The 25,070-nt window shown below is 38.0% G+C and overlaps 1 protein-coding gene across 1 annotated transcript in view; it reads right to left on the bottom strand.

The window, feature by feature from the left end:
* Positions 1-12,725: 12,725 nt before the first annotated feature.
* The window catches only part of LOC149259793 (rhomboid-like protein 11, chloroplastic), a 100,707-nt gene continuing 88,362 nt past the window's right edge, over positions 12,726-25,070 (bottom strand). The window contains exon 7 of the mRNA XM_089419122.1: positions 12,726-13,156. Coding sequence (XP_089275248.1) covers positions 12,965-13,156 — 192 coding nt within the window. The 3' untranslated portion in view covers positions 12,726-12,964. The remainder of the gene's footprint in view (positions 13,157-25,070) is intronic.

The raw sequence follows: 25,070 nt of genomic DNA, 5'->3' as shown, positions 1-25,070 counted from the left end.
CCAGCTTCAGAGGTTGACCAGAGCAAGAGAGTTCGAGTCAGAAGGGATGCAGAGGGGAAAAGACAGTGATTCCTGAAAAGGATTCCAGTTTCGGAGAGTTCGAAGAGGAGGTTGAATTATTTCTCCAGAAGGTTGCACAGAGCCTCAAAGAGGCAGGTCGATTTAACTAAACTGGAGGTGGATTCGGTTGCCATAGGTCAGGAATATTTCCAAAAGGCCAGGGGGATCGTTTCCAAAGCGGGAGCAGGCAAAACAACTTGAGTAGCAATAGTTTCAGGTTAAGCATGTGACAGGTTGCGTAAAGCTTATGCAGAAGCCTGCACAGAGGGTTTGGACGGCTTACTTGGAGTTGTCAATTTGTGTTGGGATTTCTTGGAGACGAGGGTAAATTCCCTCAAATGATTTTGCTAGTATTTCTCTCAGATAGAGATGCTAGTTTGGCATCATTTTATTGTACTCATAATTTCGCTAATGCGTAATAATAAAAACCCTCAACTATTGCACCAGTTTTCCCACATTGGGTTTTTTCATGAATAATTGTCCAAAAATAATTGTGTCATTTTTGTGTGCTATAGCATATTTCTTAGTTTCCGACATTTTACTTTTTGCAACATTTTTATGGTCAAAATTGCAGTTGTGATTTTTATTTGTTGTTTGTTGTAACAAATAAACTGCATAATTAAATTTACAGTTAGAAGAATAATTTACTTTTGTTACAATAGAGTTAAAATGTTCACATGGTATCAGATCACAGTTGATGGACAGGAAGCTCAAAGTCAAAGAGGAAAAATTGTGTTGTTCAAAGGGAGCAGCGGGACGAATTTTTCAGAGGTTTCACAGTGCCTAGCCAGGGTGTGCAAATTGTTGGACAAGGTTCAATTTTCAAGTAGCATGTGGCAGGAAAAGTTTGATTTGTCCGAGAAGTGATTTCAGCAAGTAGAGGGAGCAGCAGCTCAGTATTTCGCAAAGCAGATTTATTGCCTAGACACAATAGGGTTTTACAGCAGGTTGCAGTAGCAGAATCAGCATCGGTTGAAAGAGAAATTGCACACACAAAGGCAGATTTCTCTCAGAGGGTTTCTAGCTCATAAATCTGAAATTTCTAGTTGCAGCAGACAGGAGTAGCAAGCAGGGAGATTTTCTCACTCCATGGAGTGTGAATAGCATTACACGTAGTCGAACAGGTGAAAGAGGGATATTTTTGTCTCAGTTCGAGTTTTTGCAGAGATGGCTTCAGCAGGGCTCTGAGATTGGGACAAATTAGAGGGTGCATTAAACTAATTTATCTCGAAGGCCAATATGTCCTTCCTGCTGGATGAGTATGGTCTAAAAACATATAGAGAAAGTGTTGGCATTGTACCTACAAATGCGGAGCAGTGAGAAAATTACAATAAGGAGATGAACAAGGCGAAGCGGTTTATTCTCGATGGTGTTTGAGATCATATTGTCTCACGTGTGGCACCCAAGAATACGGCCAAAGAAATGTGGGACGCTATTGCCTCACTATATTAGAATCCTTCCGTGCATCGAAAGATGTTCCTGAAGGAAAAGATGAGGAATATTCGTATGCCGAAGGGTGAAGGCATTGACTCCTTCCTCACCAAAATTAAGCATATCCAGTATGAGCTTGCAGTCGTAAGAGAAGCACCCCAAACTACAAAGCTTGTGTGTTTATCCCTCAACAGTGTCACTAAGGAGTGGGAGACCTTCATCCAGGGAGTTCTAGGACGAGATCAGTTACCTGGGTGGGACTAGGTGTGGGCAGATCTAGTGCAAGAGGAGATTAAGTGAACTCTAGTAAAGAGCTCCATCAATGACAATAGCAACAAAGGATCGAAGGGTATAAAGGAGGAAGAAAATGTGGCCCTTGCATCGAAAGGGAAAGCAAAAGGTCCCAATTAGAGACAAGGCTCGCAATGAGAGAAGAAAAAGAAGAAGGATCTATCCAAGATCAAGTTCTTCAGGTGTGGAAATTTTGGCCACTACAATACTCAGTGTCCTCAAAGGAAGAAGGACAAGAAGGAAAATCAGAGTCAAGAAGAAGCATTCGCAGAGATAGACCAGGTGTCCTCCAAACTGGAGGAACAATTCACTTTGTATGTTATTATACCTTTAGGAGAGAGGTGGGGAGATATTTCTAGACTCCATAGTTGCGTAAAGTTGGGAAGGGACCATAAAGGTAAGCATCAAATGATGTTTTCCCATGGATCATTACCCTTACAACATGGGCCCACAGTATTTAGTAGTAGGAGGATCAGTGTCAGTTGGTGCAGTTAGTTCCAAAGTGACAGTTGCAATCAGATGTTGAGGAGCGCAGAGCAGTGTTGATAGCAGTGCAGGAGGCATAATGCAGAGTCAACAATAGCACAAATTTCTTAGTGGACAATGCAGAGGCTAGTCACAGTGAGAGACTTAGGAGACAGTTGCAACATGTAATCACAATTGATTCACTATTTTGGATACTTCTCAGTTACAGTAGTTGCAGTAGAAGCAACAACAGTGAGAGGGAGTGTTAGATGGATTGCAGTGCAGATGTAGAGTTGGCAGGAGTACATTGCAGTGTCAGCAACAGCACAGATGTAGCATGTTTCAGCTACAGTCAATAGCAAATGAATCAGAGTTAGCGCAGTGGTTGATGGACAGTGGCAAGAAGCCACAGTTGTCAAACATCAGCAGTGTGGGAAGATGTTATGGAGACAGTTGGAGAACACCTTATTCGCTAAAAGGGAGTGTTAGTTTTTGTAGCATCGGATGGTGTTCTAGTCTCAAACTTTATGGAGAGGCTAAAACACATGAGTTCTCCAAAACTCAGAAATCATTTCTGGAATTTCCACCTAGAGATAGATCAATTAAATTAATTAACTATCATTTAAAATTTTCCGAATTCTAACTTTTTTTTTGTGTGAGCTTGGTAGTACTTCCTTTTTATATTAATTATATATAGGCAGGTAACAAAAAACATATCTGGTGGCCTCAACCTGCATGAGGGAAACCAACTCTGTTGGCCACCGATCAACATCATATGTCGTCCAAAATTTAAACAGTTTGAGAATATCCATCCATGCTAAATATACTATTGTATCTATTGTATGCTTAATCCTTCGACTTTTAAAGTAAATGTTATCCGACATAAAACCAAAAAATTACTTTCTGCTACTCTGCTTCAGTAATTAGATGACTCAATAGGGGTCAGGTCATTTGCACTCAACCCGGGCACTTCATTCTGCATCAAGGTTTGAATTTGTTTTTCAATTCGACCAAAACGAAGGTTCTGATGATATTGCTGTACATGCACCACCTGAGTCTCCTTTTGGATGTCCTTAGGGCTTGGTTCCTCTTGACGAGCTTTCATTGGTTCTTCCCGGTCCCTATGTGTTATCATGGCCCAGTACCGATGGACTGTCTACCTAAATAGTGTTGTCCAGCCTTTGGTATGCCCCGAATCTATGAGCAGAGGCTCTGATTCCTCCGTTGGAAGCACTTATGTCGCAGCCTTGGCGTTTCGCTCTGCCTCCCATGTTGAAATTATGGATTTTACCTGAGATAGAGTTCCTCCATGGTATGCATGCATTAGGTTATGAATGTGTTCCTCCCCACTTTTCCTACCACTTTTTCGCGGGGTCTTGCTCACCAAAGCCATCGGCACCTTCAATTTATTTTTTGTCCATTTTTCGGCGCGATGACCCCCTTTTCTTCCCTGCCTCACTTCCGCCTTCACCATTTTATTTTCCTGCTGAAATTCTTTCAGCCCCCACCCCTCTCTCGTTCTTTCCTGCTCCTGGTATGGAGCATCAGAGCCAGAGTGGTAGAAGAGTTAAATAAACTTGTAAGGGTAGCATAAGTACAAACATTATAACATGTTAATATTTCATTCGTGGCCTTCAGCCTTTCAATGTAAATCACCTTTACAGAATAATGAATTCAAATTTGCAAGAGATGACCCGGGTAACCCCCAGTGCCTTCCCATCTTTCCTCATCCTTATTGTGCGCAACAGTAAGAGATTATCTTCCCTCCACTGCTTAATTCCCCCCTTGGGGTCAGCCAACTGGGTTCCAAGCTGAGGTCCAACGACACCCTGGGTTGTTGACAGGCAAGGTTTGGGGTGACCAAAACAAGAAATGTCGGAGTTTGGCTCGGTTCTTGCTACATTTGCAAGCCCACTGGAGTCGTGATGCCCCGACTCCTCCCTCCTACCCTTGAGGATTTTGACGTGACCCTGGAATCTGTCTTGAACCAGAATGACGGAGAGAGATGTTAAGAGCCTACTCAGAGCACCCCCGAGGTCGGACTTACGGGCCTCTACCCAACCATACCGCCATGTCCACCAGAGTTTATTTTCAATGGTGGAATTACTAGCTGCACTGAGGTTCCAGTCCCCCACCTCCCTATTGATGCCCTTCTGCTTCTCAGGATTACCCGGAAGCCACGCTGAGACTAGTTGGTCAAGCTTACCACAATTAAGGTTCCCCAACACCCCTTTCTTACCCCCTTGTATTTGCATGTCTCCCACTAACCAGAATGATCATATCTTCCACTTCCCATACCCCGCTCGCACCCCTCGCTAGTTTTGGAGACTACCAGATCGTCGCAAGCTTTCAGGGGAGCTTCGGCCCCTTCTATATCCCAATCTGCAGGTTTTCACGATGGCCATTGCCAATTTCATTCCCCAAGATCCGAGATTCCCTCCTAACCCTCCATAGATCCCCTCTTTCCCCCACAACCTTCCATAAATTGCAGCAAATAAAAAACCAAACATTAACAGCAGAAAATTGAACCAGAATTCTCGAAGTCTTCCATATATTGCAACAAATAAAAAACCAGACATCAACAATAGAAGATTAAACCAACATTTTCGCGAAACATTCGAAACCACCACCATTCGATGCCAGACCAGTCTCCAATATTGCAGCATTGATTCCATATCTAGACTTAGGTAGGCTTGAATTACGTGCGAGTCTCCTTCCAAATCGTTGAAGGCGAATTCCAAGTGCAGACGACAGTCCCGTCTCCCGCAGGCCTGTTTCTCCTCTCGGCTTCCAGTCTTGTCGCTTGCTGCCCGCTTCCTCCTCCAATGTTTACATGCACTAAACTCCCTCACCACCTTTCTACCTTGAAAACTTTCCCACCTAACCTTTTGTTTTCCCGAGGCTCCCTCCACCTGCCTATCTCTCCTGATAACTCCTGTCGCACTCGTGTGGGGTCCTTGGGTGGGCCACCCACGTACCCTGTCCATTTTTCCTTCTCCCATGTCAACAATCCCCTTCCAGATACCCTCTCTCATCACACCCCGATCGGGGGCTTTCCAAATTCTAACTTAAGAAAACTAGTTAATTAATATTATTTAACTAAGAAAGGTGAGAATTCTCTATAAACTCACACGGATCGACTTGGAATGATCTCAGCCATTGATTAAGTTTAATCTTGGTCGTTGAAGACTCAAGTCGAGATTATAAGAAGAGGTCTATGGGATGATGGAGAACGCACAGAGTGAGAGCCAATAGTGCGAGTTCCTTGGCAGGTCGAGCCATCCAGCTTCAAAGGAAGAGAGTTCGAGCCAGAAGGGATGCAAAAGGGCAAAGGCAGTGATTTTGGAGGATTTCAGTTCCGAAGAGTCAAGAGAGGAGGTCAAATAATTTCTCCAAGAGGCTGCACAGAGCCTTAAAGAGGCAGTTCGATTTGGTTGAACTGGAGGTGGAATCAGTTGCCAGAGGCCAGGAATATTTCCAGAAGGCCAAGAGGATAGTTTCTAGAGCAGCAATAGGCAAAATAACTTGAGTAGCAGTAGTTCTAGGTTGAACGTGTGACAAGTTGCGTAGAGGTGACGCAAAAGCCAGCACAGAGGGTTTGGATGACTTGGAGTTGTTAGTTTGTGTCGAGATTGCTTGGAGAATGGTGTAAATTTCCTTACTTGATTTTGTCAATATTTCTCTCATATAGAAATGTCAATTTGGCGTCATTTTATTGTACTCATAATTTCACTATTGCATAGTAATAAAAACCTCAATTGTTGCACTAGTTTTCCCACATTGGGTTTTTTCGGGGACAATCGTCCAAAAATAATTGTCATTTTATGTGTGTTTTAGCATATTTCTCAATTTCCAACATGTTATATTTTATACAACGCTTTTATAGTGAAAATTGCAGTTGTTATTTTATTCGTTGTTTGTCATACCAAAAAAATCTACATAATTAAATTTACAATTAGAAAATTAATTTCTAGTTATTGCAATAAAGTTAAATTTTTCACATAATCTTATTAAATGAAAAGGAAAATAATATTAATAATACTCAATAATAAAAATAATAATAAATATATATATATATATATATATATATATATATATATATATATATATATATATATATATATATATGTTGGGTAATCAAGTAACCTTGATATATTAAATTTAATAAATAATATAATCAATTAATATCATTAATAAGTCTTATAAATAATAATAATTAATCTGAAAACGAAATGAAATGAGCAACTCCAAAATATCAAATCGAGACATGCAAACCATCTGACCAGAAAACTAATTAAAAAAAATAGAGGAAAGGAGACGATCAAGGAGAAAGGTAGGGAAACTATTGATGATTCAGGAGGAAGCAAATCAAGAAGAGAGGGCAAGAATCTAGTTCCTACTAATTTTCCAGCCATCAACCTTGTTAAGATTGCCTCAATGTTTCTCGATCTCAACGGCCTCTTTGAGTTTTCTATGGCAAGCACTTTGGAGTTCTCAATGCAAATGTGGTGTTTAGTTTTCACCGAGTGCTCCTCTAGAGCAGAAGAACGGGGTTGGCTATCTTTGATGTCAACCACATGTTCCTGAATTCTCAACTCAATAGAGCAGTTTGTTTCACCAACGTCAGAAGCCCCACACGAGCATGGGATTATGGACACACCCTTCACGCTTGAGGAGTCAATAGGATCCTTAACCGATCTAAGAAAACTGTGAATGGTGTTCTGAGGTTAGAAGGTAGTGAACACTTGATTCTTTCTTAAAATGTGAGCAATATTATCAAGGGTTCCCTATATAAAGGAAAGTTGAACACAAGAAACTAAATCATCAAGGCCTCAAGGCATTCCAAAAGGCCAGCAAGGGTCTTGGATCTAGGCACAATCATGATGATCTGGTTTCTTGTTTCCAACTTCCCTTTATATAGGGAACCTCTTATAAAATTGCTCGAATTTCAAGAAAGAATCAAGTCTCTGCTACATTCTAACCTCTAAACACCATTTGTAGTTCTCTTAGATTGGTCAAAGATCCTATTGACCCCTCAAGCATGAAGGATGTGTACTTAATTCCATGCTCGTGTGGGGCTCCCTACGTGGCTAAAATAGTTTGTTCTATCTAGCTAAGAATTCGGGAACATGTGGTTTACATCAAGCCTAGTCGATCCCATTCTTTTACTCTAGCGAAGCACTCGATGAAAACTAATCACCACATTTGCATTGAGAACTCTAGAGTCTTTTCCAAGATTGGTCACTACCATCATAGGAAACTCAAAGGGGCCATTGAGATTGAAAAACATTCACGCACTCTTAGTAGAGATGATGGCTTGGAAATCAGTAAGAACTAGATTTTTGCCCTCTCTTCTCGATTTGCTTCCTCCTGAATCATCTTTGGATTCCCTAGTCCTCTCCTTTCCTCTAGTTTTTGTTTTTAATTAGTTTTCTGGTCAGGGAATTTGCATATAGTGTAGAAATATTTATAATATCTTTATTATTGGAGTATTATTAGTATTATTTTCCTTTTTGAAATAAGATTAATCATATTATTTTTTTCCACAGAAAATTAAGGTAGGTTTACCGGAAAAGACAACACCCAAGGCCAAACTAATCTAGCTTAACCCCGAAGGCAAGAAGAATTGAACCCTAAATGCTCATATTATTTATTAATTTATTATTATAAGATATTTTATTTGTTAGTCCTTATATTCTCCGAGGAGCCCCGATACTAGTATTCCTCAGACATTCTTACTTGGCTTAGCAAGAGGTTAAGAAGTATATATTTAAATTCAATTTCATTTTATATAGATGTGAGTTTTTCCTCAAACTCCTTAATTCTTTTTATTATTATTAATCTTATTGTAACATATATAGTTTTGGGTAACAGATTGTTATTATTTAATTATTTATAGTTTATTACATTGTTATTTATTATAATTATTATTTTATTATTTTATTATTATTATTTCTTTTTTCATTTTTGTTGAGTTACCTTTTACGTTCATTTTTTACTTAATATTTATTTGGGTTTTTGCCTTTTGAATTTCCTTCCTATTTATCCTATTGGTTTGATCGAATTTCTCATATTATTCCCTTGAAGATGAGCCACAATTGCTCGCTCAAAACATCGATTCTAAAACTCAATGTGATAGATCCAAAAAAATTCAAACAAAATTATTCACATCACAAAAGCCTACATCGATTCTAAAAACTCAATGTGATGGATCTGGAAAAATTCAAACAAAATGATTCACATCACAAAAGTCTTAACTCTGAAATGATAAATCAACTTGCATTCACAAATAATAACCAATAATAATGGTTTTCTCGGCTAATTTGAGAACCAAGTTATGCTATATTTTTCTACTTTTCTACATTTATTCCATTGTAAATGTAAACAATTCAACCACTGCTCATTTGAGAACCCAATTATGCTCTATTTTTCTACTTACCTACATTTATTTCATGGTAAATGTAAACAATTCAACCACTGCAAACAAAAGCACCATTAGATTAAACATAACGGCCAAATATCTTACATCATTGTATGAATTTTTTAAATAATTAAAAAAATAAAAAATACATCCTTTGGGGAGCAATTACTAGCTCTATCTCATGATCAAAAGAATTATCAAAGTGGCTCCCTCAAACGTGACCGATGAATGTGCTCGTTGAACAGAGTAACTGTAGACAAAGGGAAGGAGAAACCTCCGGGAGAGATGCCTTAATGGCATTGTGGACAGAGGAAATGAGACTGACACCTATCTAGCTAGTCTTAAAATGAAAAAAATCTGGATTTGGGAGCGTCCTTGTTAGTGCTTTCAGAAATACTAGTCAAAGTCACATGCTTTGTGAGATTCCCATTGAGGATCCGATCTCGTTTGGACCACCCTTCATGCAGAAGAACCAATGGAAGAACCTAGTATTGAAACCTGGGTGAAGTTTGTGGCAAGTGCAGCAAAGAGTTCTTAAAAATCTGTCGTTAATTTACGTTTTACCACTGCATTTACCTCCTAAAACAGCTTGTAAGACAGCATATCTGCGATATCTGGAGCAGAATTTTACCATTTTTATTTAAATATCTTATAGATATTAGAAAGGTATAGCACCTCTACTGAAATCAGAATCTCTATTTTTCAACTCTGTTTAGAATGTTTTTGGGATTAGACTGCATCGAAGTTTAATGAAATATATGTAACGGTTGTTGTGGAAAAAGAATTTGGTTCAAAATTGTTAACTCTTAAATGCTTTTCAAATTTTGTAATCAGCATTAAGAAGTGGAATTGCTCTGTTAAAATTGGCAACTAGGGCCAAACTCTATATGGGTCATCTTATTTATGGCAGCTGATATTTTTCTTGATTCCCTCTCATCGAGAGGTATAGGATTGATCTAAAAAACATCCGATTCTGATAAGTATTCATTGAGATGAATTTATTTGTGTTATGGGACAATTCATCAAAGTCGGCCAGCGACCAAATAACCCCCACATGTGCTCAACGTTTTAGTATAAAAGGAGGTGACTTGATAGTCATTTGAACACTCACTTCACTCTTGATTTTTCTCCACTTGTTTTTGGGTTTTAGTGGAAGAGAAGTCTAAGAGGAGGAAGCCCTAGACGTAGAAGGAAAGGAGACTAAACAAGGAGCCCTAGCCACAGTCATGAGGAGGTCCAATACTGCCCTAGCCGCAGTCCTAAAGAGGGTGGTTTAGCCGCAGTCCAAGAGAGGAGATCCCTGCTCCTATACACTGCCCAAACCTGCCCTAATACGCTGCCTAAAGGGATACCCTAACCACAGTAAAGAGGCTCCCATACACGCTGTCTAAAGGATGCCAAGCCGCAGTCCAAGCAGGGAGAACTAAGGCCTATACACGCAGCCCTAATGCGCAGTCCTATCCTGCCCTAGCTGCAGGTCCTTCATGCCTTAGCCGCAGGTCTTCTCTGTCCTTAAAGAAGGCTCCTCAATGCAGCAAGAAGGTATCCATACAAGCTGCAAATGAAGCCCTAGCTGCAGTCTTCTACACCACCTATCCGCTGTAAGAAAGAGACATTGTTAACAGTTCTAAGAATGTGTTTTAGGTGCACATCTTGGCCGCAGTCCTGAAGACCAGCCACATTGAAAGGAGAGGTCTCTTCAGATGTTTTATGAAGAGATTCTATTCGCTGTCACAAGAGGTTCTTATCAGCAGTTTAGAAGGGCTATACTATGTTGGCTAAAGGAACTGCTACAGCAATGTGAAACCTCCCTACTTTGATGAGAAGTAGCTCCTATAGCACACAGATCAGCAGTGTACATGTTGATGACAGCCTTGTGTGTATCCTAGGACTGTGGGATCATAGTCTATCTAGCTGCTGGGCTAGGCCATAGGCCATAGCCAGCAGCTAAGGCAGTGTGGCAGCATGACTAAAGCAGTGTGACAGCATGACAAGAAGGAGTGTGGCAGCATGACAGAAGTAATGTCCCTCCTTACGCAGGAGGTGGACAACATTCTAGGAGATGCAGCATAATGGTTGGATACTACATGGTTGATGCAACATGTTTAGAGACAGCCCATGGATGCAGCTACATATCTAGATGCAGCATGGTGTGAGAAGCAGCAGGATGATGAGGTATTGCAGCATGCATTTGGGTGCAGCATAGTGCAATGAAGAGATCAGCGTAGTGCAGCATGACGAAATGCAGTACAGTGATGCGTACAGTCATGATTAGTGAAGCATGATGAGATGCAGCATAGTGATGATGGGTGCAGCATGGTGCAGCACAGTGAGGTGCAGCATGGTGATGGAGTCACCTTGGAGAATTAGTTGAAGCAACATGTCTTCAACTGAGTTCAGCGACCTCATGTATCATCTTCTTAAAGATGATCTATGCTCCCATTTAGATAAGTCAAAGTGTTGACTTCTGTTGTATATATACTATCTCTCTCTCTGTTGAACTATTGAAGAACGTATAAAAAGAATTGATCAAGGGTTTCCACACATTGGGGTTTGTCCCTGGCTAGAGCCACAGCTTGTGTCCTCTTGTCTTGGCTTGTCCTCTGTGATTTATGTTTATGTTCTCTCTGCAATTTACTATTATGCTAATGTGATTGCTAATCTGGAAAAGATATTGAGCTAACTGTGAAAATTTAAATAAATTGCTCTAAGCATAGAACATACCTAAAATTAACTAACTGCAACGTAGCCACCATTACGCATAATTGGGCATATGAGATGGTGTGCTATGTGGCTTCATCCATTATTGGGTGAAATTTTGAGACCATAGCTGAAGGTTATTTCATCTGTAATGGCTATGATAATCAATTGTTCCCTTAATATAGTACACTTGAACTTATGTGGATTGCAAATTTTGTGCATCCAACAAACATAGAACTCCCATATGACAACATCAAAGCAACAACAAAAAATTCCATTTATTAATTAAGCAACAGCAAAGATCAAAAATTTCCTTGCCTTCTAAATTAATACATGATATTTGTTGATCGTGTCAATTTTCCATGAATTGACAGCAAATTTTCAATTTTCCATGATATTTGTTGACCGCTGTCAATTTTCCATGAATTTCCAGTTGTTACTCTTTTGATGAAGGACAAAAAGCACAGGAATATTCAAAATCATTTTAAACATCACTTCAATGGAATATAAGTGATATGAGTAATCATTTTGAACCATTAACTATTACATGATTATGTTCATAATTACAACAGAACCTGCAAGCAAGTGTAAAAGGACAGAACCAATAGAACAATGGGACCTAATGGTTTTTCTTACAGAGTGTTTTATTCTCGTTAGTCGTTACAAGGTGAAAGATGGCAGCAGCAAGTCACACACCTTGTTGTCAATATTTGTACTGCTAAAACAGTGCCTTGAATGGCCCTCAGTGCACCAATAAGATTTGCTACCATGTCCAATAAGACTACATTTTAAATGGAATGGATACTTATGATATATACTATATAGAAAATATGTTAGTACATAATCTCTGACCAACCTGAATTGCTCCAAAAAAGCCCCATTGTGTTTGAACATATCCGCGGATCAATAATTTTCTTAAAGAGATTATAATCGCTCGCCATCTGCTGCCAGTGTCTAATATTTGTACTGCTAGAACAGTGCCTTATATGGCCCTCAGTGCACCAATAAGATTTGCTACCATGTCCAATAAGACTACATTCAAATCTATAGAAACTATGTTAGTACATAATCTCTGACCAACCTGAATTGCTCCAGAAAAGCCCCATGGTGTTTGAAAATATCCGTGAATCAATAATTTTCTTAAAGAGCTTATAATTTCTCCACATCTGCTTGCAGTGTCAATTATGATCACTTCGTAATTGGAATTTATAGGTGCATAAGCACACAGAAAACTTGTGAAGGATATGGTCAGCTAAAATTAATTGATCCAATCTTTGACTGCCGTTAACTATAACACTTGCAACCTTCATGGGACATCATATATTTTTCATCAGCTGCTCCCACTTGCAAATCAGACTTTAAAATTAGCAAGCAATTATTTGTATAATGATTTATTAAAATGAACTACACAAGAATTGTCAAGCGAACAGTAAACCAAAATTACATTTTGATTTAATCCTTGATTGATATTATAGCTTGAACACCCCACCGTCTTTGACTGAATATGTGCCTACCAGAACATCTTTTAAATGAACTTCACATTTGTGAGGTTTTCTGCTCTTTACAAACAAAAGCAACAGGTTACCACCAGCATGTCTATTTTTTCAAAAATGGCTTCTTTTGCTGCCCCTCTTTTGGCTGCCCAGATGGAATTTGATTAAGAATCCATATTAAAGTAACTCCTAATAGAGCACCTGAGAGATGCGCGACGTGATTGATGTTCTCAACACCAAAAATCCTGCCATTGTTGCCCACAATTTGTGTTGACTCTTGGGCTGCCTCCATTACCTGATGCCTCACACAAATTGCAAAATGTATCAGCACAAAATTGTTCAAAAGACAACAAAAGTATGTTAAATGATTGTGGAGATATTTAATTATGCACGACTAGAGAGAGAAGAACATAACATGCCATCTTGATTACATGTGGGGATTGAGAAGTTTTTCCTAACGAGTTTGAAATTTTCAAAATATCACATTATGGTTAATCGCTATTGTTTTTAAGTAATTTGACAACTTTTTAAAAAGAAATGAAACAACCTTCCATGACGGTGAATGGATCACCATGATTAACAGGATGACTAATGGGGTATAATGAACGAAAACAGCGTACAGGTTCTAATTCAAAAGATCAGTTGGATTGACGAATAACTAAGTCACACCCTTACAGAATCCAGAAAACTTTGGAATTGAAAAACTCAGAATGAAATACTCAAACAGACAATTATCTGGGAGAGCAGGCATAGATTTGTCTGTTTGGTCAACAGAAACATTGATTGATGACACAAGATTATCCACTTTTGACATTGACCAAGGGGCTAGTTTATAGGGCCATGGTGAATCGCCCTACATCAAGAGAGCGGACTTTTGCATATCACTATCCAGGTTAATGTGTTCACTGTTAACATTTTCCCTCTACCAACTACTAAGATTGCATGATGACTCAGCAAGTAAAAGTTATTCTTTCAGCCTACCGATGCAGGATAAGAACCCTTAGGAGCATGTTCCAAGCTGGCAACTAACTGAGCAAGATGAGAACAAACACATATCCTGGTATAAGGGAAGTTATGGAAGGGGTCTACCAGGAAAGTGTGTGTAAAGTGCAATGATTAGCTTCTGGGTTTTTGTCAGTTAAAGTTTCTTAAATTCAGAAAACTGAATCACAGCAGGTGTATGGCAGAATTTTATCACATTAGATAAATAAGGGGACTAGATAACAAACAAATTTAATAAGTACCCTGTTAAAACATACCAAGGGAAATTATCTTCACAATAATATAAAGCAGTTTAAATGTTAGAACCATATGGTTGACAACACATAAACCCAATATTCTACAGAGAGATTACTTTGCATGATGCGACAACAGTTTAAGACAGTGCATTGCCCTTTGTAATATAATCCAGAGAAAATTCATCTCTTACCCAAAAGAGGATCTGAGTCAGATTTGTTTTCTAACACAGAGGTCAGAGAGAAGAAACCTTGCAGGCTATTGTTTGTCTTTAGCCAGATCTATGCATTATTCATCTTTATGGATTGTCACTATAGCCAGTGTTGATGTGTATAACGCTATTTCTGTGACATAAAAGCCTTCATGATTCAAAAAATTCCACCGATACAAAATCTGTGCTTGAGCATTGATTAATTGTTAGAGTATGGGTAATCTCCACTTAAGACCACATGGCGACCCACTACCTGGTGTATTGAGGGCTTTAATTTGCTTACATATGGGAAAGTTACCCACTTTATTATTTATGTCCAGGTTGGCCTAGTCAGCCTCTTGGCACTAGTGCCCAACCCTAGAAGGATGTGAATAAATTCATGCACACTCATTTGTACAACACATTCATTGATTATTTTGATCCAGTGCCATATTTACCCAAGGACGATTCTCTATTTTGCTCTCTCATGCTATTTTGCTACACTTAATATTGCTGTTTTGTTAAATGCCATAATAAATCTGAAGGGTTTCTACATGATTGCATTATAGTTTGATGAAGAGATCACTATAGATCTTCTATCTTTGGTCTCAACATGATATCAGTGTGACTCTTCCTGCCCTGGCCAGTACTATTTAGTATTTACAGGGTTGTCTTAGGTCTGAAAAATAGGGTTTTCAGCCATTTTCTGGGGAGCACAAGCAGAATTCTGGTTTTTTCTACCCTCTCTGCCACCAGTACTCTCCATGCTTTTATGTCTTTTGATTTTCCCAGCAAATTTGAGGGTTCTTTATTGCATATTGGTGCTCTTCTAAGGCAGCACACCATATATTTCTTATTCTCCAGCCAAATTCCATGGTTTTTTGGAACAGCACTGGTATTATGTGTTGAAGGGTTGTTTCCAGCGTATTACACGGCGGCAGAATAAGAAATAGATCGCCATTTTCATGTTAGGGTTTCAAACTGTTTCTCATACTTGCTCGGGGTCTATACAGGGGATTTATTAACCCCAATGACACTGGGATGGTCCTTTGCCCTAATCTGTGGGGCAATTTACTCTTAGGCAGATCTGATTCAAGAGCTTTCAATAAAGAAAGTATGGCATACAAAAAGTCTTATCTGAAAGTCTGGCATTGTTTGTCTTCCAAGGACCGCTGAGCTTGCAGTAATAGTTTGTGGCAGAAATCTTCTAAATTGCTAATAGAACAATTTTTCAGTCATAGGTCAACAGGATCTATCCCACTTTATTGATGACTCTATGGATGATTTTCAGCTTGTTTGTGTCAATCTTATTTTTCTGCACTATGACATTTGTCCTTGTGACATCCTATAAGTAGTACACTTCGGTGGATCCTCCTTTCAGATCTCCACCAGAGAACCCCTTTAACTGGTTGTGGAACTGTGTTGATATCGGAACTGTGGTATCTATCGCTTACATTCAGCATTAAGGGCATAAGGTCCAGTCTAATGCTTTCTCAATGCCTCCTCCCCATCTTCAAAGAGGATGTTGTGCATAGGGCCAACCCTATGTTGAGATGCATATTCACTAACCTTCTTGCTTCTTTTTGGCTATGGTTGACCATGCTTTTAAGTTGGATATCCACAAAGCAACTCTCACTTGTACTTGAGTATTTAAAAACCCACTTTCATATTATAATTTATATTCAAGCTTCCTTCTAAGCTTCACTCTCAAGTACATGTGTTGGAACTTGGGTATCCATAAACTCACCTGTTGTATTTGAGAATGTTGGTCGTATTCAAGCTCTTTTGAAATATGGAGTTGAATCTTTTCCCTCTCACTACAACTACCGCTGATCTTATTTGAGTTGGGTACTCCCATCTCCTATCGATTACAAGATGTTTATTGACTGTTAAAATTTGACAGCTCAGGGATGAATTTCTCCTAGAATAAATCATATCTTTCAGATCTGTTTGAACCACCTATAATAAAATTTCATTTCTAACAATTATAATATAAATGTCCAAAAATAATAAGTCACATCTCAATTTGGAAGTGATTTTCCAAAAATAGAAAGTCATGTCTAAAAGATCAAGGATGATCTTGACATATGGAATCCACTTTAAAATTAAATCAATCGTGATTATACAAGTCAACAATTAATATTTGTATCCTTACTAGTATTATTATTATTATGATACTATTATTTATAAAATAATCTAAAGTCATTCACCTTTAATGGACTAATAAAAAAGAATTCTCTCATGAAATAAGTACATTAAATTGAGAATCTCTTGGCAAATTGAACCTCTCTCTTGGAATAAAATAGTAACTCAATATTTAAGAAAATGTAACTCTCCCTCACTAATTCAATGTATGGCAAAAGTGTAACTCCTCATTAAATGCTATTGTAACTCCTTTATTCAATTTCATTTGTAACTCTCACCAAATATTCTCTCATGTCTAACTGTAATTCTCTCTCTCCTTAATTCAAATTGTAACTCCTCAAGAGGTTTACCTCTCTCTCTATTCTTGGGATGAGTTACACTTCTCATCAAGTAACTCTTCCCTCATGGAATTCAATTCTCCTATTATTGGCTCAAGGCATGAACTCATTTTGTAACTCCTCTCCTTTCTCATCTATTTAAGCAAAAGCAAGTGAGAGTTGATGTATCGTGTTCATTGTGAAGAAGGAGAGCTAGTGTTGACTGTTGAGTGTGTGCAAGAGAAGTGTGAGAGCAAGTGAAAAGTAAGAGCGAGGTAAGAGTTGGAGCAAGTGTGAAGGACAAGATATGATCAAAGAATGAGGATATTTTCAAGAAAAGAGAAAGAGCACTTTAGTTGCAAGTTGATCAGACATTGGTGACTTTATTCATTATCATTCTCTCTCTCTCTCTCTTTGTACTCTGCTGAACACTTGAAGGAATCCAATAGAAAAATAATCATTTGGGTTTTCCCCTTGTGGGTTTTGCCATAGTCATTGAACCTAACTCTCAGTGTCTAATATTTGTGTTTGGTTGTTTTCATATGGTCCTTAAGTTTATGTTCTATCTACAGTTGTTGATCTGAAAGGTTGTGAAAAAGAAATCTACATTCTGAGTAATTGTAACAACATAGAACATTCAATTTTCTAAAAAATACATTGAGTTTTCTGCGAAGTATATTCAACTTTCTGGAAAGTACATTTATTGTTCTCCTAAGTACATTCAGTTCCATTCAATTTTCTACAAAGTATATTCAACTTTCTGCAAAGTGCATTCAGTTTTCTGCTAAGTACATTCAGTTCCATTCAGTTTTCTGCTAAGTACATTCAGTGCCATTCAGTTTTCTGCAAAGTACATTCAACTTTCTACAAGTACATTCAGTTTTTTGCATAGAACTTTCAAGTTTCTGCAAAGAAATTTTTAAATTTCTGCATAGAACTTTCAGATTTTAACATGGTATTAGAACCTTGTTGAAAACAAGTCCAAGGAGACCAAAGATCACTTGAAGAGACCCCACTTGCTGTCAAAGTCTTTTTTGATCAAAATGACTTTGTCCTACTTCAAGGTAGAGGAGACTCTAAATGATGCTTCAAACTTTGGTCCATGGAAAGCAAGGCTAGATATCACTCTTGAAGAACACGAAGTTTTGGAGTATGTTGAAGGCACAGTAGTTGATCCACTAGAGAATTCAAGTGTTGTTGTCAAATCCAAACATAAAAAGGGTGAAATCAAAGCTAGGAAAAGTATCATTGATTCTCTTAGTGATCATCTCATTGCTTATGTTTCTGGGTTAAGGATAACATAAAGGTACAGAGTTACCATCCGCAAATTAGTTGTTTTCTTTATGTTCAATGTCAAAACTATAAAACTGTTCACCTGATTCAATAATTTCATCATATTCTTCATTGTTGTCATAAGTGACACATACATGCTCACTGCTTTCCTTAAATTGATGAAATTGAACATCCTCTTGCTGAGAACATGCCATTGGTTTCTCTTCAGCACTATCTTCAAATGAATAAATAAAACAACCATTGTCTAACTTGTGGTGCCATAAATCAACAAACTCTCCTTCTACTAAATCTTCTTGGGGAGGAATTCTTCTTTGTTGTCGTCTAACAGCAGCTTTGTTTTGCATAGGGAATGTGTCCATCAACCTTTCCATGGTTTTCATCAATGTATCCAGCTTAAGGTCTGACAATGGAGAAAGCTCTTCCTTAACCACTTCCCTTCTTTCAACTTCCATTTTGGCTTTTTTGATCAACAAATTTGCTTCCACATCAACATCATTTTTCTGCATATCCTCCAAAGTGGCGGAATTCCTCTCTCTGAGAAAATAGGCAAGCTCAACATCAAAACCATCTAGATAATGAAGCATAGCCAATCCTAGGGGAGGCTTTACATCAGTAGGTATGGAATCATATACACTATTGAATCTGGTTGAGAAATCTTGGACTGTCTCACCAGGTTTCCTCTTTAGATTCTGATACTCATCCATAATCTGAAAAGGGTTCACTTTGACCTCCCAACTGTTAATGAAAACATGTTCAAACTGTTGGAAAGAAGAAATACTTCCAGCTTCCAAACTTCTATACCAGTTCCTAACTTCTCCCGAAAGACTTTGAGCAAACAACCTTACTTTGACATCTTCATGATCTACTTCCTCAAGGTCAATGAAGTCAATGATTTTGTCTACATGCTTCCTTGCTGTGATCTTACCTGTACCATCAAATTGAGGTATCCTCTGACCATAATTATGTGGTAACTCATGCAAAAGGGTTGGCATATTTAATGGGGCATACCAGGCAGCAGCCGTGATTGAGGTCTAAGATATAGATGTACCAGCTGGACTGTGATTATCATTTGTATCTTTTTCAGGACAACCAATACAAAAAGGAAATGCATTTGCAGCTTCAAGAGAATGATATACACTACGAGAAAGAGATTCATGTGCATATTTGCAGTCTACATTCGGATTCAGCAGATAGAAGAAAATTCTTTTGACATTTTCAGGAAAGGACATGAACCAATTGATACAACATAAAATTATATCCCACAAAAAATTCAGGTTGAAGTACCTCACTCTCACACACTGTTCTTCCATCCTTCTATTGACAAAGCATGTTCTTCTCTAAAACTGATTTGAAATTTCCTAGCAAAGTCACAAAGTGAATAGTTGATCTTCTAGATCTTTTGAAATCACAGTCGCCAGGTGAATGGTTCAGCCTTCCTATGTCTGACTACTGTCCACCATCAACAGCCAAATCTGAAACTTTGAAAATCTTTCTCGAGGAAGATGAAACCTTTCACTCCTTGATTCACCCCTCCCCCTCTTAGTATTGATCTGATTACTAGCAATTGGTATCAGAGCCACGTTCCCTCAAGTGCAACTTGACCATTAGAGGGTAGATTGAGGACTTATGGCCAATAAAGGGAAGAGTAAGAAGATGTCGTCTTGGAAAAGCAAGAGTTACAATCATGTGAGAAACACATATGATCCCAAAGAAACCCCTTTTTTCTAATCAAGGATGTTGAAGATAGTCATGAAAGTGAATCAGGTATCGCATTTTGCTTCAATTGTGAACTCTCTACCTTTATGTTATCCTTAAATTGGAAGTGACTTTTCAAAAATAGAAAGTCATGCCTAAATGATCAAGGATGATCTCGACATATGGAATCCACTTTAAAATCAAATCAACCATGATTATACAAGTCAAGAATTAATATTTTTATCCTTACTAGAATTATTATTATTATTATGATACTATTATTTATAAAATAGTCTAAATTCATTCACCTTTAATGGATTAATAAAAACGAATTCTCTTATGAAATAAAGTCATTCACCTTTAATGGATTAATAAAAACGAATTCTCTCATGAAATAAAGTCATTCACCTTTAATGGATTAATAAAAACGAATTCTCTCATGAAATAAGTAAATTAAATTGAGAATCTCTTACTTGGCAAATTGAATCTCTCTCTTGGAATAAAATAGTAACTCCACACTTAAGAAAATGTAACTCTCCCTCATTGATTCAATGTATGGCAAAAGTGCAACTCCTCCTCATTAAATGCGCTTGTAACTCCCTCATTCAATTCAATTTGTAACTCTCACCAAATATTCTCTCATGTCTAAGTGTAACTCTCTCTCCTTAATTCGAATTGTAACTCCTCAAGGCATGTGTACCTTTCTCTCTATTATTGGGATGAGTTACACTTCTCCTCAAGTAACTCCATCATGGAATTCGATTCTCCTATTATTGGCTCAAGGCATGAACTCATTCTGTAACTCCTCTCCTTTCTCATATATTTAAACAAGAGTAAATGAGAATTGATGTAGCATGTTCATTGTGAAGAAAGAGAGCTAGTGTTTGAATGTGTGCAAGAAAAGCGTGAAAGAAAGTGAAGAGTAAGAGCAAGGGTAGAGTTGGAGCAAGTGTGAAGGGCAAGATCTGATCAAGAGGAGGAGATTTTCAAACAAAGAGCAAAAGCATTTCAGCTGCAAATTGATCAGACATTGGTGACTTTATTCATTCTCTCTCTCTCTCTCTCTCTCTCTCTCTCTCTCTTATGTTGAACAATTGAAGAAATCTAAAATAATAAGAATCATTTGGGTTTTCCCCTTGTGGGTTTTGCCCTGGTCATTGGACCTAACTCTTAGTGTCTCATATTTGTGCTTGGTTGTCTTCATATGATCCTTAAGTTTATGTTCTATCTACAATTGCTAATCTAAAAAGTTGTGAAGAAAAAATTTGCATTCTAAGTAATTGTAACAACATAGAACATTCAATTTTCTGCAAAGTACATTTAGTTTTCTGCAGAATATATTCAACTTTCTACGAAGTACATTCAGTTTCTGCTAAGTAGATTCAGCTTTCTGCTAAGTACATTTAGTTCAATTCAATTTTCTACAAGGTACAATCAGTTTTCTACAAACTATATTCAACTTTCTGCAAAGTACATTCAATTTTCTGCCAGGTACATTCAGCGTTCTGCTAAGTACATTAGTTCCATTCAGTTTTCTGCAAAGTATATTCAATTTTCTGCAAGTACATTCAGTTTTTTGCATAGAACTTTCAAGTTTCTGCAAAAAATTTTTAAATTTCTACATAGAAATTTCAGATTTTAACACTAACGCCTCTTCAAATGGACAACACAATACCACTCTCCCAATGGATATGCAATATCACAAGGACATTTCTTCCCCGCCTCCTTCATTGGATGATCCCATCTCCTATCTATTATAGGATGTTTCTTCTGACACCTCTTCAAGTGGACAATGTAGTACCAACCTCCCAATGGATGTGCAATATGGCAAGGATACTTCTTCCCCACCTTCATTAGATGAGCTGGTCAATAACAATTGTTTCCAACAAATGAGTCAGCGGATTGCCGCACTCATCATTCCCATACAGGATGTCTCTTCTGACACCTCTTCAAATGGATAGTTCAGTAGTACCACTTTCTGTTTTCCTGCCTAATAGTCCCACTTTCTGAACCACTGAACCACTTTCTTAGATAAAACGTATCCCTTCCATAATGTTTACACAAGCACAATCACCTTTTTGTTCCAAACTGCTCTTCAACATTAAAGTTGTGAATATTAATACGATCCTTGGCAACATTGCATACATTATTTAACCATTTAAATGACTTGCATCTTATGCAATGGTAATGGTGAATATTGGCACTGATTGCACACATTTCATTCTCCACACATAAAAGCAATTAAATTGGTTTATGTTGAACTCTAAATTTACAGTATCATGGTTGATTGTTCCAAGCAAATAATGACATCTATGAATATGCAGTAGCAAAATTTACTCTAACTCTGGTATACACTATGTTACCGGATCCATGAGGTCTTGATGCCAGATTCGCAGATCCCCGTTTCGGATACGGATCCACCCAAATCCATGTAAACGAATCCTTTAAACCGGGAAATAGATCCCATGCTATTGAAATGGATCCTATGTCAACTAGCCCTCACATGCCAAATCCCAAGCAAATAATATTAAAGATTTTGCTTTTTTTTAATATTCTATTTAGATTTTTAGTTATATCACTTATTAGTAATTTGTAGGTTGTATAGTTGTATAAGTTATTAAATACCTATAGCCTGTATAGCACATAATAAAGCTACTAGGAATGGTTTGACATATCAAAATGTTAATTTTCAAATTTTGATAATCCTAACAAGAAAGCTTTAAGACAATACATAGATAAATATATATATATTGTACAAAGGATGGTCGTGTCAATAATAATTTAATCAGATTAATCCCATCTAACTCTAGGTGAAGATTCCGCTTAGAACAATATGATACATAGACTATAGCATGTTCTCAAACAATGTACAATATTCATTTACCATTGTAACTAGATGGGTAATTTTAGATTTTAAGCCAGTGTCAAGGAAGATGACAGGTTGGTTAAGATGTGGAGTTGAAATATTCAATTTGTTGACACCTAATCATGGGGATTGGGTGAACAGTTGTAAATAGTGTAAATAATAAATAATGGAAAAGGAAGTCATCGGGAGATGAAACCCAAGAGTCACTCCCTCATGTATATCACTGTTTTACAACTAGGCCGAGTCAACTCGGAAACGGCCTGGTCAAACCGAGCCATTAAAAAAATTTACGACCAGGCCAGCTAACCGGCTAGGTTGACCGAGTCAACTATGACTCGGCCTAGTCATCCAATGACCAGGCCGAGTCATAGTTGACTCGGTCAACCAGGCCGAGTCCGTATTGACCAGGCCTAGTCATTGAAAACCGGCTGGGCAGCGTAAATCATGAATAATATTATACTTTTGACCATTGAGACAAAACCTTGAATTTCTTTTTACACCAACTTATATAGGAAGTCATGCCCTTTCCAATGAGTATTCATTTACCTCCTAACTGTGTGTCATTGCAGAGATTTTACTTTTTGAAATATGTGTATGTTAAAAATTGAAAAAGGCTGCCAGCCAAGTTGAATAGGCTCACTAAGGCATGTTGGATCCTCCAAATAGACATGTCTCTTCATAGACTCAAACAAGTATATATACCCAACTGAACTTGTCCATTTTAGCTCTGAAATTTTCAGTCAAGAGAGTACAGAAAAAATTGGTTAAGAAGAGGTGAATTGCAGAAAAGAGTAAAGAGTTAAAAAAGGATGAATTTTGGTGAAGATTCTGTGATTGGGATTTGATCGATATACTGTGCAAACCTGAGACTTGTGTCACAAGCATAATTTGGAAACGTAGGACAGAACCTGAGTACTGTTTGGGCCCACAAATCTCACACTTTTTCAGAACTATGGTGTCTTCTGCTTGTAAAACGAATTAGTGGATCTGTGAAAGAATTTAAACCTGTTGTAGCTTGGATTTGTAGTGGGATTTTTTGGACTTGTGGAAGCATTTAAAATCAGATCCATGGTGACAAAGTTTTGCACTGTGGAGGACATTTTCTTTGAACCATTGAAGCTCAGATCTGTTGAAAATAGTTTGGTCCAATATAGAACATCAGCAGATCTGTGGAGCATCTCTTCTTGACATGGACAGTCTTTTGAAACAGTTTTAAGCAGCCCTTTGAGACAATTTGAGCAGACCTAGGAGGCATTTTGCAGCACTCCCTTGATGTCTTTAGAGCAGCCCTTGAAAAGATTCTGAAGCAGCATTTTGTAGACATGCAAGCACCTTGGAGCAGATTTTGAAGGGCTCTGAAGATAACATCTAAAGCAGTATTGAAGTGCCTTGGAAGCCATTACTGGGATAGCCCTTAGAAGATCTCTTGAGCAGACTTGAAAGCTTGTTGGTGCAGATCTTGAAGACTTCTTAAGCAGGACTTCAAGTGATTCTAATGCAAGTTCTTGGGGATGATCTGAAGCCTACCTTGAGTACTTATAGAGGCATCTAGGGGACAGAGCTATTAGCAGAATTTGGAAGAGTCTTTGAGGAATTTTTGAAGGTGTTTAGATCAGACTAAGAGTCGGTTTAATCCTTGTATGACAGTTGACTATGTTTAATCCTTGGTTATTTGTATTTTGTTTTGAGTCTTTGATCATGTATGACAGTTGACTATGTATTGCCATTGGGTACCATTTTGATATAATGGATTGGTTCATGAGCCTACTTTGATCATATGTTGTCTTCCGTCTATATTATAATGCTGTGTGTTTGGAAACATGAATGAAAATCTTTAAAATTATGTTTAAAATATTTAAAATTATGTTTTTTTATAAAAAAAAAAAATATTTAATGTATTTTTTACAACGACCGAGTCATTGAAATCGACTAGGCCGAGTCATTACCGAATCGGAGTCCTGGTCGGAGTCGATCCTCGGCCTGGTCGGAGTCCTGGTCGGAGTCGTAAAACACTGATGTATATAACTATGAGCAATCTAAGTGAATAAACAGATTTCATTTGAGGAGTTACCTCCTGGCCTGACATGGTATCAGAGCCAGCGCCATTTTTGGCTTCCTTCTCTGCTCTTGTCACTCCCTTCTACCATTTCTGCAGTTTGTCATATTCTTTATCCTTCATTAGTATTATTCCACTCTGCTTTCCTGACATGGTATGTTGCAATTATTTATGTTCAACGTTGTAATACTCAACACTACTCCCCTACATACCCAGGTTAGCACCGCCTTGCAATCACTGTTACTCCACCTGCGGCAAGAGCCACATCAAGGTCGCCCAAATCTTGGCCTTCCTTCCTCCTACGCAATGTGGCAGTGCTCGAACACAGTCCTCCATGTTACACAATCCACAACACTCCACTGCTTCGACTGCGTGGTTCAACCTCAGTCCCTCATCACAATCTATGCCCAG

This window comes from Pinus tabuliformis, chromosome 6 (assembly GCF_031772625.1).
Source record: "Pinus tabuliformis cultivar Carrire ecotype Pingquan chromosome 6, CPIR1, whole genome shotgun sequence".
In the NCBI taxonomy this organism is placed as follows: domain Eukaryota; kingdom Viridiplantae; phylum Streptophyta; class Pinopsida; order Pinales; family Pinaceae; genus Pinus; species Pinus tabuliformis.
The sequence above is the reverse complement of the archived record's forward strand: the minus strand, read 5'-3'. Positions and strand labels throughout refer to the sequence as shown.